This window comes from Apostichopus japonicus, chromosome 20, assembly GCF_037975245.1.
Source record: "Apostichopus japonicus isolate 1M-3 chromosome 20, ASM3797524v1, whole genome shotgun sequence".
Lineage (NCBI taxonomy): Eukaryota > Metazoa > Echinodermata > Holothuroidea > Aspidochirotida > Stichopodidae > Apostichopus > Apostichopus japonicus.
The window spans coordinates 26,510,850-26,527,029 of record NC_092580.1 but is presented as its reverse complement, the minus strand read 5'-3'; the positions used below and the strand labels follow the sequence as shown (position 1 = coordinate 26,527,029).

General features: G+C 36.9%; 1 protein-coding gene across 1 annotated transcript; it reads right to left on the bottom strand.

Moving 5' to 3' along the window:
- Positions 1-8,795: 8,795 nt before the first annotated feature.
- LOC139961363 (uncharacterized) lies at positions 8,796-16,138 on the bottom strand. Its single transcript, XM_071960508.1, has 4 exons — positions 15,379-16,138; positions 14,610-14,765; positions 13,264-13,769; positions 8,796-13,044 (listed from the first exon to the last, which is right to left on the bottom strand). The coding sequence occupies exons 2-4, from the start codon at positions 14,748-14,750 to the stop codon at positions 12,897-12,899; spliced, it is 795 nt and encodes a 264-aa protein (XP_071816609.1). The 5' UTR covers positions 14,751-14,765; positions 15,379-16,138; the 3' UTR covers positions 8,796-12,896.
- Positions 16,139-16,180: the final 42 nt, after the last annotated feature.

Below are 16,180 nucleotides of genomic sequence, written 5' to 3'. Positions count from 1 at the left end.
AGTTGAAAGTTTGGTTAGATGTCAATGTAATGTTCTATCAAGTGCGTATCCAGGGGGGGTTGGGGGCGCGCGCCCCCCGGGTAAGGAAAAGAGGAGAGAAAAAAAGAGAAGAAAAAAGGGAAAAGGAGGGGAAAAAAGAAAAGGAGGAGAGAAAGGAAGGGAAAGAAAAAGAAAAAAGAGAGAAAAAGCAGAAAAGGAGGGAGTAGAAGATAGCCAAGACCTCGGGAAGAGAAAGAGGAACAGTCATAGTTAAAGCGCTGATCCCAATTATATACACAGGGTAGCCAGTGACAGATCAAGGATTACGGAGGGGGTGTGCGTCTCACCCTACCTATTACACCGACAACTTCATTTTTGACGTTTCCATTTTTCCTCTCTCACTAATGTATCTATATAAATACTATATATGGTCTATCATAACGCGTGTGTGTGTATGGACGCCTTAACAATTGTACAATTGTGCTATATGGACCCAACTGTGGCTGGTTTTGAACTCGACCGAGTCGTCGGGGAACATGACGCATTTCGGGAAGGGGGCGACCGCCCCCCCCCCCCGAGCAAATTTTCTTTACGACATCGCTAGTAATTTCAAAATAGACAATGCTTAGATGCAACTTACAAGGCCTGGGAAGTGTCATTTCCAGCGATCTGGGAGGCATTTTCGGCCAAAATTTTTCTTGTACGCTTCGCGCCAACTCATGGTGGCGCTTCGCTTAGATAGTTTGCCTACAGGCTTCGCCCCTCCCTTGGCAATTACTCGCTACACGCCTGTTCGAATTTGTAAAGCAAAGAGCAGATATAACATCATATCAGTGAGCATTGAAATGCATGTTCCACGATGAACAGCCTCAAAACCTGTCTATGTGTGTAGTCAAAGGCGTAGGAGCCAAATTGGATTGAGGCTGTAACGACTTGCCCGAAAAAAAAGCCAAAATTTTTCGCGCGCTTTGAGCGCGTTCAACATATCGATGCCAATATCATATAAGCAAGCATCGGTCATTACATTGCATGGCATCGTGTGCCTTAAGGTCCGTGAAAGTTGCACAGTATACCGCCGGATGCTAATGTAAACAACCAAATGTCTTATGTAGATGGAGAAAAAGCATACAGATCCATTTATGTCAAAACTCTCTTTTACAGTAGTAATGTCGGCCAAGCTTAGAACTTTATTTTAATTACCAAGGAGATCATTTTTAAGCTATTCATTGCTATTTATTTTTCTTTCAGTAGGTGCCCGAAAAAAATTTGGTTGCGGGAAGGGGGGGGGGGGGGGGGCTGCAGCCCGCCTCCTACGGGACCTACGCCTATGTGTGTAGTGTTCGGTTTCGATATACCTGATATCGGAAATATCTGGTATTTGTCATTTCCTTCAACCAAGTTTTATAATAGCCATTATAAGAGGTTTTAATATTTCTACACCAATAAATTAACTGTGTCGGAATTTTCCAAAATTTCCTCACCAACATTCTTCATCATAATTTCCTCTACTCGTGCAATTTTGACCTGTCTATTAGGGGTTCAAGGAGGTTTTTCTATATTGGTTGTCCATAGATAGAATTTTGTGCAACATTATGGGTATGTTTTGAAGTGATTTTTATTCACGAGAAATGGGAATTTTCAAATTCTCAACACATAATGGGCTTAAAACCTTGAAAAGTGGGGCTTTCGGATATTGTGGGCCGTGACGTAGAATCACCTACAAAAGCAATGATCCATAGGACATGCAATGAGGTCGAACATGATGTGTGACTGATGATGGAAAAATGGATGAAAAAAAAAACTTTTGGGAAATACTTGGTTCTCAGGCAAAAGTGTACATCTGGTTGGTCATTTTCAAGCCCGAGAAGTGCCATTTCCGGTGATCTGGGGGGTATCAAAACCAGAAATTTTCTTGTACGCTCCGCGCCAAGCGATAGTGGCGCTCCGCTTAGATAGTAATTCGCGCCCCCCGGGTTAGAAAATCCTGGATACGCGCCTGTCTATAGTTACAAAAGAAATCAGCAAAATGCGACTCTTTTGTACAAATATGATTGATATATTATAGAGCGAAACAAAGACATTTTCAGCTCAATTGCCCTGATGACATCATACATTACCAAACATACCTTCTTGATAGTAAATGCTGTTAGGGTTTAGTTTTGACCTATAAAGATTTAAAACAGTTTCATCATCAGCCAACAGAAGATCCCATTGGAATGAAGTGAACAATTAAACATTTTGCAGCAAAATGGTCAATTGCTCAGTTGGAATGAAGTGAACAATTGAAAATTTTGCAGAAAAATGTTTAATTGACGAGATACGTTAAGTTGTCAATTTAAAATTAATTTGCAGAAAATTGTTCAATTGCTCAGTTAAAGCAACTGGGCAATCCAACATTTTTCTGATTTTTGATAAAATTTTATCTTGTTATCTAAACAATTCTTATGGTTCAAAGTTTTCTTATGTTGGTGGCACTTTTAAGCTTCCGTAGATTAGAATTGGGTATTTTTAATTTATACCATAGAGACAATATACATCCTGAACTTGTTAGCGAACATGGGCAACCCAACCAAAAGCAAAATTCGAATTGAAGCTGGCGAACGTTGTACAGTAGTTCTATTAGGCATTTTTGTTTTTAGAGTATTAATAACCATACGAAGTCTTGAATGGTGGAGTATAAGGATCGCGAGATACAATTTCTCAAAGTGGCCAGGAAAACATGGTAAATGTGACTGATTGAAGGTCAAGTTTGACCGAATTTTGCAATTTTTAGGTCTTTCACATTCACAAGAATATATGAATGGACCTAGGTAAATTAGAGTGAAAGAGTCGAAAATTCCGACTGCCGTACTCAAATTTTCCAACTATCGCCAATTTTACCAGGTTGGGGGGGGGGGGGTTAGACACCCCAAACACCCCCTTATTTGTGTATACTAGGCTCGTAAAACTGCCTTGGATTAACACACCACAGAGGGTTGATATTGTATTATGTATACATGATAATTTCAACCGAACGGGTGCTAATTAATTGTAGAAGAATTTCTATAAAGTACTATAAGAAATTAAACAATACATATGATAAAATTAAAAAATAGGTTGAACGTTATTAACTTAACATCACAAAGTTGGAATGAACTCACTCATGTTCTTATAGCTATAATGATAAGTTTAAGCATCGTGTAAAAGAAAACAGCAAAGTTAAATTTTGAGTAGAACGCTCAACAGAGGCTAAACTAAATATTATTAATAAAGTCGTAATGTGGGACCATGCAGTCTCGAAGCATACAATAACAGACAAAACTCAAAGTGAACCCAGCTGTGAGTTTATGAACTGTTCACTTCCTTCTAAAAAGGAAACGAGGACTAACGTAGGCCTTTATTAAAACAATATATAACTTTAAACTCGAAACAAAAATCTCTAAACACACACTGAGTAAAAATATCAGTGACATGTAATGCTAGATTTCAAGGTTAGGGAGAGGTAACTAATTAAGGTTTGAGCATGAACCATTATGGATGGGCGTTCAGGAAATCCAATTCTTCCTTATCGATGCATAATATCCTCAGCTGAACGTTTTACCTTGCCCGACCCCTCTTATATGATGTCTCCCTGAATGTGAAACCAATTTTGGATGTTGAAGGTGTTCCAACGATTACTAATGATAAATAAGCGCTATGCGGAACCAACTTTATTTGGAACCATCTTCATTTTGAACCATCTTATATTTTATATAATATAAATAATTATGAAAACCCTTAAAAAGAATTGTCTGGTAGCCCTTAGAAGTTACCTTAAAAACGATAAATAATTTTCCAAACAATTCAAAATATGAGAACGCTAACGTTGCGTTTGACAGAAATACGATATTTTAATCGTTCAGGATGGATATTTCAAATATACTTTGAACAGTAGAGAACATGAAGTCATCTTCGGAAATGCACATGGCGATATAACCCACGCTCCATACAGTTCATACAGGAATCACAGCAAAAACCGCGTTTGAATAGAGATTAATTTGTTCCTTAATTTTCGGTGAAATGTTGTGTAAATTGTATATGTTTTCAAAAAAATCATTGAGCCGTCATATATGTAGCGCATCGGTGATTTTGTGATTTTTGTGTAACACGAGATAGGTTTTAACAGCACTCTTCGTTGTTTATACAGCGCGCTGTCTGGCTCCAATGAGAATAATGTTTGCATGTAGCTACTCTAGCGTTTACAATCGGTTGCACGTCATATCGAAATGAAGAAAAGTGATAACAAGCAAAACTAAAAAGTAAAATCAACAGTGAGTTTAATAACTGTTCACTTCCTTCTCAAAAGGAAACGCAGACTAAAGTAGGCCTTTATTAAAACAATATTAAACGTTCCTTGTTGATGAAATAAATGATAAAGGCTGACTGGTAAGTACATGAAAGTTCAATTGTACAAGGAACTAAATAAACTGACAGATTTATTCAAATCAATATTTCATTAGTGCGTGAGGATGACTTTCAACCCATCGTTTAGTCCATGAAACACACGGGTTCCTCCGTATATTGGAACGTTGTACCTATTTATAAAAGTCACCCTTTGCATAATCATTATACGTCGAAGTGTACATGTAGGTCTAAGGCAGCATGTATGATGGTTCTGCATACTTAATAAGGTACAATGCTTTATTTTCCCTCAGATATCATATTGTGTATATTTATTTTAAGCTGAATACGCTGGCTGTTGATATAATTACGAAGAATCTTAAAGGAAGCCTTTATAGGCCACAAATTGTGTATATTGCTATAATTGCTAGAAGTTGTCAAAAGTACATTCCTGAAGGTCTTTACTCTCCAAATATTTCTTTGACATTCTAATTTCCCGGGGGGTGGGGATTTCCTCCAGGGTGATATCAAAAAAACTTTAAGAATTTTGACCAAAGATGATCATATTTGAAAATGTTGCTTATCTTGGGCAAGTATATCATACCTTTAAATATTTGGCCAACGTATAGTACATGGCCAAGTTGGAAGAGTATAGGCGAAATGAAAATGTTGAGCTGATTTTATAGATGTCACGATGTAGATGACAGAAAATTTAAATAGATATACACTAAACTGCATTCCAAAACCTGAACCTCTAGAGATTCTCTTTATCTGCATTTTACAAGCCACGGAACCAATGCTACATGCAGGTCCCAAATACATGGTATCGTCTGGAGAGATTTGTAGGAAGTTTATGGCAGAATACACAATGAACAAGTGACGTACTGATAAGACGAAAATAATTTAATGATGACACATTGAACGGAAGATATATACTTGTAAACACATCAAGCAAGTTTCAGAACATCTGCTGAAACATCGAACAGTAAATACCTTGTTGACGAAATGTGCAACGTTGGATTTTATCGCCCCCTTCCACAGTGGCTACTTGTTCTTTACAGGGAAATGAAATTTCTCGAGCTCTCATTGGACGATCATTGTCCCATGTTTTTTGTAGTGCTCAGATTGTAAGAAATCAATATAGCCCATGTGCATGAATATATATATATATATATATATATATATATATATATATATATATATATATATATATATATATATATGCAAGCCTACCTATGAGACTATGTTGGCATTGGCATTGATATTGACAAAAGTAAAGCTGTCCGGAAAGGTCATCCTAGGCTCGCAAAGATGATACTTACACAACCAATTAAAATGGATATCAAGATAATACTGGTTCTTCCTTTGTCATGGTGTCTAATTTTGACATTTATGCAAATTTTACTGAAAAGATCGTTGTCAACGTAACGCTTAGCTATTCTAATTTCAATTGTTTGGGTTCTGGGCCTATGAAAATGCACATATAATTGCACATATAATCATAGCACGAGAAACCGACAAATGGCAATTTATTTCGACATATGTCGATTTCAGAATGGCACACTAGGCGCAAAATAGACTGTACTCTGTTGTGGGGTATTCTATACTAAATCACAATTTTGAACTAAGATAATAGAAACCTTCCTCCCGCATTGCCAACTCTACTTTAGTGGTGGTACCATCATGTCAGTACTGCTCTGTGCAATATTGAATAAATGTTTGCAATCCTGTTTGTCTCGTATCTCTCTTGTGATTGTCATCTGTATCACTTTATTGTATTATCCCGTTTATTGTTGCATTTATGTCTCTTATACCTCCTTTGGAGGAACCATAGAAATAATAAACTGAAAGTCAAACTACAATACACAGACTTCTAACATTGTAATACATGTGACATAGAAAAGAAGGCGTACGTGAACTGGAACTGAGTGATTAATCAAACTTAGACTCTTTTTGGGGTAAACTTGGTATTAAGACTGAAATTGATTATAATTTGTATCTATGAATACTAAGGCCCGTAAGATTGCCTTGAATTTGATAAACAAAAATTGGCAAAAAATGGTTACCTATCTTTGGTGCTGAACATACTAATTTTTCATGCATCTACATTACATAGGAAACTTGAAAAAGAACAAAGAAATTTCCATTGTTTATAATTTCCCATTCAATTTGCCGTTGTTCATTTACTTTAATTTACATTTACAGAAACTCGTTTAGTTTACACAAAGCAATACCAGGATATTTCCGAAAGGAAAAGGGTAAATTGAAGCCTAAGCAATGGAGGAATGTACAGTTTGAATGGGATCATTCCCAGTTTGAAAATTGTTTGGGTGACGAAAATATTCAAACTCTAAAGGAAATTATGAACTACTCGAAAAGTTATGTTTATTGGGTCAAAGTTGGCTTAGTTTCGTTCGATAACGGTACCATCTGCAAATGTTATCCGTTTGGCGAAATTTACGAGCTCACTCTGAGGAGCTATACTTTAAACGAATGCTTTGTTAGAAGGCAGCCCAAGTACAGAAGTTGTAACTTTCCGGAGGCAATAATGAATTGTTAAAACATTGGTAGAATCTGGGTGATTTCTATGACAGATTAAATCCTTGAATGCAGTTTATATGATCTGTAGTACATTCTTAACGTCATCTTCTTGTGCAAAGTATGCTATACTCGTTGGGACTATTGTGAGCGTGTTCATTCTATATAGTGTCAGAGCGACATATCTATGCAAATGAGACATTCCGTAGTTCTTAAGTTGTAATAAACATGCGTCAAAACATAATGATTGTGGCTTTTAGGTTTGGACAGTCTTTCAATGACTCAGTTTACAGGGCTAACAATCTTTGGACATCACATAAGGCCTTGTAGACAATACACGATGATAGCATATAGCAACCTATAAATCACCAATAATATATTTACCTCAATGATGTTTCAGCGTCTCTCTTACCATATCAATCAAGTTGAATTTCAAAAGGTCAACAAGAAATAGGAAATCTGTTATCCCAGAATTTGGTTATCAGAGTTAGATCATAATAATAAGTATTATATAGCGCATAATCAGCAAAGCTGCTCAAAGCGCTTTACAAATGTAACACCTTAAAACAAATAGTAACAAAAACCACAATATTAAATATATAGAACCAATAAGGCAAAAAATGTAACTGCCAAAAGCAACAAAATAAAAAACACACCCGTAATACACGATACTAGAAACCAAAACGCAATAGTCCAAAACAAATTCAGAAGTATGTAAATAGTAAATAAATTAAATCATAAGAAATGTTTAATTATAAATAAGTATGAGAAACTATAGTACAGTAAGACAATTATTGTAAAAGCCTAAAACAGATAGCAATAAACACCCAATACTAAACAATATAAAAAATAGAACCCTAAACGTAGTAAATAAATAAAAATACATTTAAAAAAGAAAATGTTAAGAATTAAGTAAGTAGTTCCAAACGAACTATCTATGCATAATAAAAGTTAAAACACAGTCAATTACACAGTAAAAGCGAGTCTAAAATTATATGTTTTTAAAGCAGTTTATAAGTGGTAAGAGTACTGCATACACGCACTGAGTTTAGTAGGGCGTTCCATAATCTGGGAGCGCTGACTGAGAAGGCTCTGTCGCCGGTCTTGAATCTTGTTCTCTCCTCCTTGAGCAATTCCTGCGATGATGACCGTAGGGTTCTGCTAGGTTTGTACGGTGTAAGGAGACAAGACAGGTAGTTTGGGTCGAGACCGTGGAGAGCCTTGTAGGTGAGTAGGTTAATTTTGAACTTCACTCGAAAATCTATTGGTAGACAATGCAGTGATTCCAGTAATAGTGTAACATGGTATTTTTTTCGTTTTCTTACAAACTATACGAGCAGCATTTTTTCAACCAATTCCAGCTTTCTTGTGAGGGACCACATTGATTTAACCAAGCAGACTCAGAACTTAACCTGGATAGTAGACAGTAAAACGTTAAACAGTGACTAGTCAAGCTAATGAAATCAATTGTAAGGGATGTGAATGTATTAAAAAGCGTCAATGTATACTTGCTATGTAGTCTAACCAAATTAATTATATGTTCATTCATACTTAGTAAAGATTCCTAAATCCTATTGGTCCATTCAGGTCAGCTGACCGTGGTTAATCCTGTGAGTAACGCACGGTAAAATTACGCGGCATCACTTTAATAAATCTTTGGTTATATGTAACCAAAAATGTTTTGTTTTATGATTTTTCCCCCACACAAATGGTAGTGTATGAATGAACGGGGTTAATCAACGGTCTAGCGTGCGTTACTCACAGGATTAATGCACGATCGGGGGATAATGCAAGCGATGCACGAGGGCGGAGCGTAGCGAAGCCCGAGTGCATCCAGCGATAGCATTAACACCCGTGCATTCTAGACACAGTATTTGCAAAACATTTCGCACCAGTTCCAACATGGGTCATAGGAACCATTAAAGAAGTCCTGAATCCAGTGACTTTTCTCCACCAAAAACAATAGTGGTATAATTGTACTCAACGTTATGAATCCACACACCAAGTATTAGAGGTATCCACGATTTCAATCGTTAGATATCATGTAAAAGGGGTTTTTTTTCAGAGTTTGACGTCTGGTGATCTATAAGAGATTTGACCTCAAAAGCAATGGGATTCTTGTAATCAATATGGCTATTCCATATACCATGTATGAAAAGTATCTATGATTTCGAGCTTAAAATATGATGCATTACACTACAGGTTATAAGCTGCTACTGCAACATTGTTTTGCTTATATCTTTATGAAGGGGATCAAGCAAGAAAGTAACAAATGTAATGAATATAATTGTAATCGAAGCAAATTAGTAAATGGGAAAATTAATGTGTTATCGTTTGCGTTCCTTATACATTCGCTAATGACTGAAAATTAAAAAGATAGCTTCGGCGAGATAATGGATTTAGCATATTATTATCAATGAATAGTGTTTCATAGAAAGCATGTTTCTTCATGAAAAGAGTTCCGAACGTGTTGATAACTAACGTATGTGCGCTGTGGAAGACATTTATGTTTAATACTGATGTATATTTTTAGGTCAACACTTCTTAAATGGCTCAGCAAGATAAACATATCATTTTTCAAAGTTTATCTGACAAATTGTAACTGTAGATATTTTGTTTTAATTGCATTGATTAATTCTGTAGTTTAACAGAACTGACAAGAGAGAAGAAGAAGAACAATCTTAATCAAATACAATCAATCGCTCAGAGAATTGTATTCAGATTATAATAAAGGCATCCATTTTGAGTCGACGTTGAAGAAATTTACAAGATGATCTCGTCTCAATAATCCCATAAAATGGTCAAATGGTTTATGTCACAATTTTCGAAGAAAGTATTAAGTTTACCAATCCACTAAACGAATTGGATGAATAGTAATAATTGAAGTTGTTTAGTCGAAAGAAATATTGACAATTAAATCAATATAATGAGGTACGTGCGCATTAACCTTCCATTGCGTAAACAATATATTGAAAGGTGTCTTAGTTTGATGAATGATAATGATGAAGCTGTGAACACCTTTTATAGTGCACTGAACATCTCATACTTGCACGTTTGCTTGTAATAAAATTAATACGTCACGACCTCACAGTCAGTGGTTCAAATAATTACATTTTTGAGAATCAAAGCTAACAATAACGTAATTTTTCTTCCTTTAATTCTGTTTTTCTTTCGATCACCAGGTGAAAATGACGAATGCATTGTTCCTTTTGGCGACCATCTTTGGTTTTGCCTTACCGGTGAGTATCAGTTTGGTTATCATTTCCTACTGTAACGTTAATAGCAGTCAATTCTTATATATAGGCCCCAAATTATAGCATGCTTTCAAAAAGGACTTTACTGGAGTTCTTTACTCTCCAAACGGTTTCCTGTTGGCAGATATGTATTTCCTCCGTGTTAAATCCAGGTTACTGTTACTTACTTTCGCGACATGAACCGTCTTAACTTAATAACTTTCGTGTTGGTTGTATTTCCATTTAAAGCGGATACACTTTTAATATTCTTCGTCCATTCAGTTTTGCTTTCTATTTCACTTAATTGATGTTGTCGCTGCATGATACCATATGCAAACAGTTTTGCTTTCTTTCTAGATAAATGAGTTATAAATGTACAAAGCAAATTAGAGGTGTGTTAAAGCCCGTCAGTATTGAGCCCATGAGTATATGTTAAAAACATGTTTAATGGCCACTCATGCTCCAACGTCAACACAAACATTTTGTTGGCACTCTCAAATGCAGTGTGCATACTGGTGAGGAATTGTAACTCACTGAGAGAATGGATTGTCTAAAATATAGCACTCCTTTGACGTTTGGAAATATTTAAAAAAAAACTATTTTGTCGTGATTGTGCATTTGCTATATAAGAATGTTAAAAGCATTTGAACGAAGAATTAAAAACAAAATCATTATACACTCGCTAAAATTCATATTATTTTTCAATCAATTTCAATGTAGCTTTATTGTCAATTTCAATGAAATGTGTTATAAATGCAAGCGATCAGCGTATTGATTGATACCATTTACACTAAGAAGGGTGAACACATGTACCTTTTCTCTCATATGGTGACATTGTCCATTTTTGGTTTCGATGATAATCGTAACCTATGCATTCATGCAGGCGGAGAGTGTGTGTAGGTGTGTATGACGCCTGGCTTGTCTCAAGTAAGGAAGCTTGGACCTATCTAATATTTGGTGTATATGAGTACCACATTGAGTGGATGTGCCCTATTTTTTTGGTGCCTGTGAAGGTCACCAAAGATCAGTTAGAGACCAGAAGCCAAAATATTAAAACAAGCAATAACTCCCATTGACAGGATCCGACGAGAACCGAATGTCCTTCAAGGTTTGAAGTTACGCTATTGTAATCCAGGAGTCGACCCGCATCTAGGTGACCTTTGACCTCAGGTCGACCTCCGGTAACCTTTATCAGTTTTTTTGGTTATTTGTATTTTCGTGGCCATAATCGGATCTCAAAGGTACCTTCCGATCAAAATGGTCCATAGTTAACCCCTGTGCGAACTTCGTAAGCGAAGTTATCAGAGTTCATTTTGCATTTTTTTTTTTCATAAGTACAGTTAGGATGGTCGCACAGACTTGTCATGTTGCTTTTTGGAATCAGCGTGTCAAACTACATCTGACCGCGAGGTCAAAAGGTTAAAGGTCAAATCTTGAAAAATATGCTCATTTTAGGAGAAATGGGGCAAAACAAAGCAAAACAAAGAAAAGTTTGTCAATATGTTGATATATGATAGAGCTCTTTGTGCTATACATAGGAAAGCCAACTCCCGCTTCAATCGGACACCCAGTTCTCAAGTTATGAAGGGCCAAATGTTGGTTTTGATACCTTTCTAGCAATAACATTATGTGTGTACATTGTAGGCAAACAAATTGTAGGGCAGAGTGCCCATCATCAAGAGAAACAGTTTTTATAAAAACCATCACGTCATCCTAGGTCATTCAAGGTTGATATTGGGCAAAAAACTGTTAGCTATGCTAATTTTTGCAACAACTTCTAGTCACGAAGTTTGACATGGCTGGTATATTGGGACAAGTTGTGAATGGAGTAGAGGCACAATTTACAAAATAAACGTGATGTGATCCAAGGTCATCAAAGGTCATTTATGGGTCAAAATGTTTTTTTTTTCAATAACTTGTGAAACTACCACTGACAGGGTTCGACATGGTTGATATTTTGGGACTAGTTGTGAATGGGGTTAGGGATCGTTTCCAAACATAACGGTAATATGATCCAAGGTCAACAAAGGTCAATTAGGGGTCAAAAACTAGTTTTTTTTCAATAACTTGAGAACCAAATGTCCATCAAGGTTGGGAGTTACGGTATTGTAATACAATAGTCGACCTGCATTTGAGTGACCTTTGACCTCAGGTTGACATCCAGTGACATGTATGAGCTTCTTTCAAGTTGATGCTTTGAAGTTTCGTGGGCAAATTTCAATTTATTAAAGATTTGGTTTGGTTCGGTAATACTTGGTGTGTGGATTCATAACATTGAGTACAAGAACCCTATTGTTTTTGATAGAGGTGTGTATAACCACGTTAATTAGACTGACCTGTGTTAACATGCCATAGTGTTATTGTAAAAGCTAGTTCTGATTATACTAACAAGTCCAGTGCATTGAAGTCATCGAAACCTCAATGCATCTTGCATTCTGGTTTAATAACGCAGTACTTTTTGGTTGGGAGGGAGCTTGTGCTTTGCTTCGGTTGGCATTGGTGAAAAAGCAGGGGTTTGGTAAAGGATCAGGAGGAAACTGTAACAGAGAGTCTCGTATCTTACGAAACACAAGTTAAGGCACCATATACTTAAAAAAAACTCCTCTACTTCTGCAACGGCATCTTCCCACATACAGCTGTCAACAAAAATTCTCTCCCGATGAAACCCGTGAGGAGTGTAAACAAATCAATCACACCACTGTCTTGCTGTCGCCTGTAGCTGAGCCTGAACTTGAAGGTAGTATGCACGGTTCTTTTACAACTTTGGAAGACCGCTTTCATTTTCAGTTAAAAGGCACAGCTTTGTGCTCCTGGTTCCTCTGTGGTCCTGCCGCATTTTATTTCCAAAATTCCTTGCCCACTGCACACACACTGCATCAACCCATCTGGTGATGCGCCCAAGAAAACTTCGTCTGGAATGATAAACAACCCACATTCTCAAACTTCGATTTTATTTTTTATTTTTTTACCACGCTTGGTATCTTTATTGGTAACATTCTTGTGCCAGTTCGAACATATTTGAATACAATAAGGTCAAAAACCTTTTACAAGTAATGATAGGAACTTCGATTTTCTGGTGCCCCCTTTCCTTTTGCAAAGTTTGGTAATACTTACGAGCAGTTGGCTCTGTCAGCCTACCATACTTCAAGTTGGCAAATTAGAGTCAAGGGCTTCATTGCCCATTAAACGCTTGATCAAGGGAACCAGATCCTTGCGTGATGATGAGCCCTCATCTTTAAGTGTTCGATTCCTCGTCATGACAGCCCTCATGTTGGATGCTGTTACCCTCCCTGAACGTTGTTCAAACCAGTCTTTGCTCTCTGACTGTCCACGCGTAACCTGTTCAATTGCATCCGCCTCCTCTGATGCATAGTGTGGCAGAATCGTCCTAAATTCCTCTACCGTATTACAACTACAGGCAAGTTCAGGCATCCACAGTGGAGGTGCAGTTGTTGGAATATCTTCTTCAACTGTTATGATAAAATCTTCAGCTGGAGAGTACTGTGGTGCCTGACGCGTTTCCAAGAACCTGAAAACCGAAGAACTTTGGCAGCTTGGAAAAAGCGCATCAACCAAGCCCTGAACTGGAGGTTTGGTTTTGGAAGAGCGCACCGGATAAAAACAGATGCTATGATGCATTACTGGGTTTTGTCTTTTCAGCTGAAATAATAAAAGGTCCAGTGCAGATGTAATTTGTGTTAAAGTTAATGCAATAACAAAATTTGGCTTAAGGAATTGACTTTCCTCCAAAAAAGTCTGGCACTCTTAAAATGACACTGGCTGCACCACTGGTCATCTGTAATGGGAAATTTTGCTTATGGCAAGATTCAAAGTCTCATGAAAGTTTGTTGTTCCGCAACGTGTAGTTGATTTTGGGTTGAGTTGAATGTACACCAGTTGAGGCAGTCACTCAAGTCAGCCTGTCAACATTCCTTGTCTAAATGTCAAATGTCAAATAGTCAGATTTTTTTCTTCATTTGTCAAGGGACAAAATCTAATTTGTCCTAGGTAATTCAGTTTAGAATTCATTTACTGTTTAAGTGCTACTGTATATGGATGCGTTTATGCAACACAAATGCTTAATTGCTTTACAATATATTAAGTCATGAAATAACAAAACAAAAAATCATTCAAATCGCTTAAATATTGATCATGAAAAAGCACTTTGAATTTCCACTTACTATTTTATATATTTTATAATCAATACAGATTTGAGATGTTTACCTGGTCATACATCACAAGATAAGCGTAAAAATAAATTTGATGAAAATTTGATTCATAAATGCTATTTTCCAAAACTGATTTGCTCAGATTTAAAAGCTTTTTCGATCAAAGTTCACATTTCTTCATGTTCGTGGCAAAAAATTGTTTGCTTCTCATACATATAGTTGAGAATGCAAACAGTGAAAGATGCATGCTCCACCTGACATACTAAACTAGTTACAAAATTCCACTGAGGAAGTTGTAGTATTATTTCAGAGTTTGGGACATTTACTTCACCTTTCTTGAAATAACTTGGTCTTGTCCATTCCAAGCCAGGGATTTCTTTCCCTCAAGGACAGTGGCCACCGGCATTCCTTTGTATACATTCCAAATGCACTGTTTCGATGTGCAAGGAACAGCTGCAGATTGACCCGTCATGTACTTTAAAGACAACTGCCACAGCATGGTTGTAACCAAGTCAATGGAAAATAGGAAAAGAAAGGAGAAAAAATTAGCAATGAATATAAGAGAAATGATTTGTAGTTCTCAAGTGCAAGTCCAGGATTTTCTCGAAGAAGTCGTGTTCCGGGAAATTTTTTGAAGAGCATTAAAAAGGATGTAGGCGTAAATCATGATCAGGACTTTATATTCACTTCTAAACATTTATGGGTACATATAAATTTCTGATTCAAAAGGACAAATTAAAAAAAAATATGCTACTGTACCCATGGTTAGAACCCCTTGACCTTGAAGGCATGATGTGTGCCCATTGGTGACATAATGATTTATAAAATCTAAGACACATGTAGTACATAGCGCAAAAGTTATAATTGGACATGACATTGATGGAGTTAATAAGCGGATTGGGAGGGTATATGTATCTGTGAAAGTTCTAAAATCTCTACCTCATTACCATAACTCCAAATTCCCTACATTGCTTCTTTCAAAAATAACAAAATCCATAAGGGCCTACAGCTTATGACAACGAAGTTATTGGGGATAATTAAGGAGGACACATATAGTCAATATGTGAATTAATATTGGTCTGAATGAAATATACACTCACCCTGCAAATCAGGTGCAGTATGCACTGCGAATTTCCCCTGTCTTTTTCTCAAGGACAACCCAACTTTTATGGGGTATGCTTCTAACATTCTGACATTTTTGGAGAGTTATCTCAGTGGTTAACGCCGGTGCCTTTCAATCACAAGGTCCCCGGTTCGAGTCACTCCCAGATTAATGTATGTCGTCCAGTTACAGAGTTGTTGACAATTAACAATTCATAATCATGGACGTTTAATATGAATGTAAGAGACTGACTTCGGTCAGCTTGCGGCTTTGATAAGCCAATGAGGCTTCTTCGCGAGTTCCTGCTTGCAGGAGGATCTAATATACATACACACATACATACATACATACATTGCCGAGTTTACAAGTGACTGCAGTTCCTTTTTTCAATCAGTGGTTTTCAACCCTCAAACCCGCAGAAAATCCTTCATAGCTTGAACGCTCCAATGTTCAATCTCATCTAAACTATCGCTGTAACGTACGCTAGTCGTGTAGTATTATGTGTACGTGTACATTAGTATCCATGGCAGCGCCTACTGTATATCTTCCGTGACCTCTGACATTGCCCCGCATTCGAGGCGGCGGTGAGATCGCGATAAAGGCTTATTGGATTCGCGCAACTTCGCAATTTGGAAGAGAGTAGTTTGACTACTTCCGGTTAAGCTTCTCGTGGCTTACAATTGCGCAATAACGGGTTTTTCGTGAGGAAATATCTCCGACTGTTTGGAGGATACGTAGAAACAATAAACTGAAACTACAATACACAGACTTCTAACATTGTACGTACTTGAAACATGGAA

What these genes read in the sequence shown, in the direction of transcription:
- LOC139961363 (XM_071960508.1), bottom strand. Translation starts at nt 14,750, where the DNA reads ATGACGGGTCAATCTGCAGCTGTTCCTTGCACATCGAAACAGTGCATT. An exon ending in ACCAAGTTATTTCAAGAAAG is followed by an intron (nt 13,770 to 14,609) that starts GTGAAGTAAATG and finishes TTATTATTTCAG; the next exon opens with CTGAAAAGACAAAACCCAGT. An exon ending in GAAGCCCTTGACTCTAATTT is followed by an intron (nt 13,045 to 13,263) that starts GCCAACTTGAAG and finishes CGAAGTTTGAGA; the next exon opens with ATGTGGGTTGTTTATCATTC.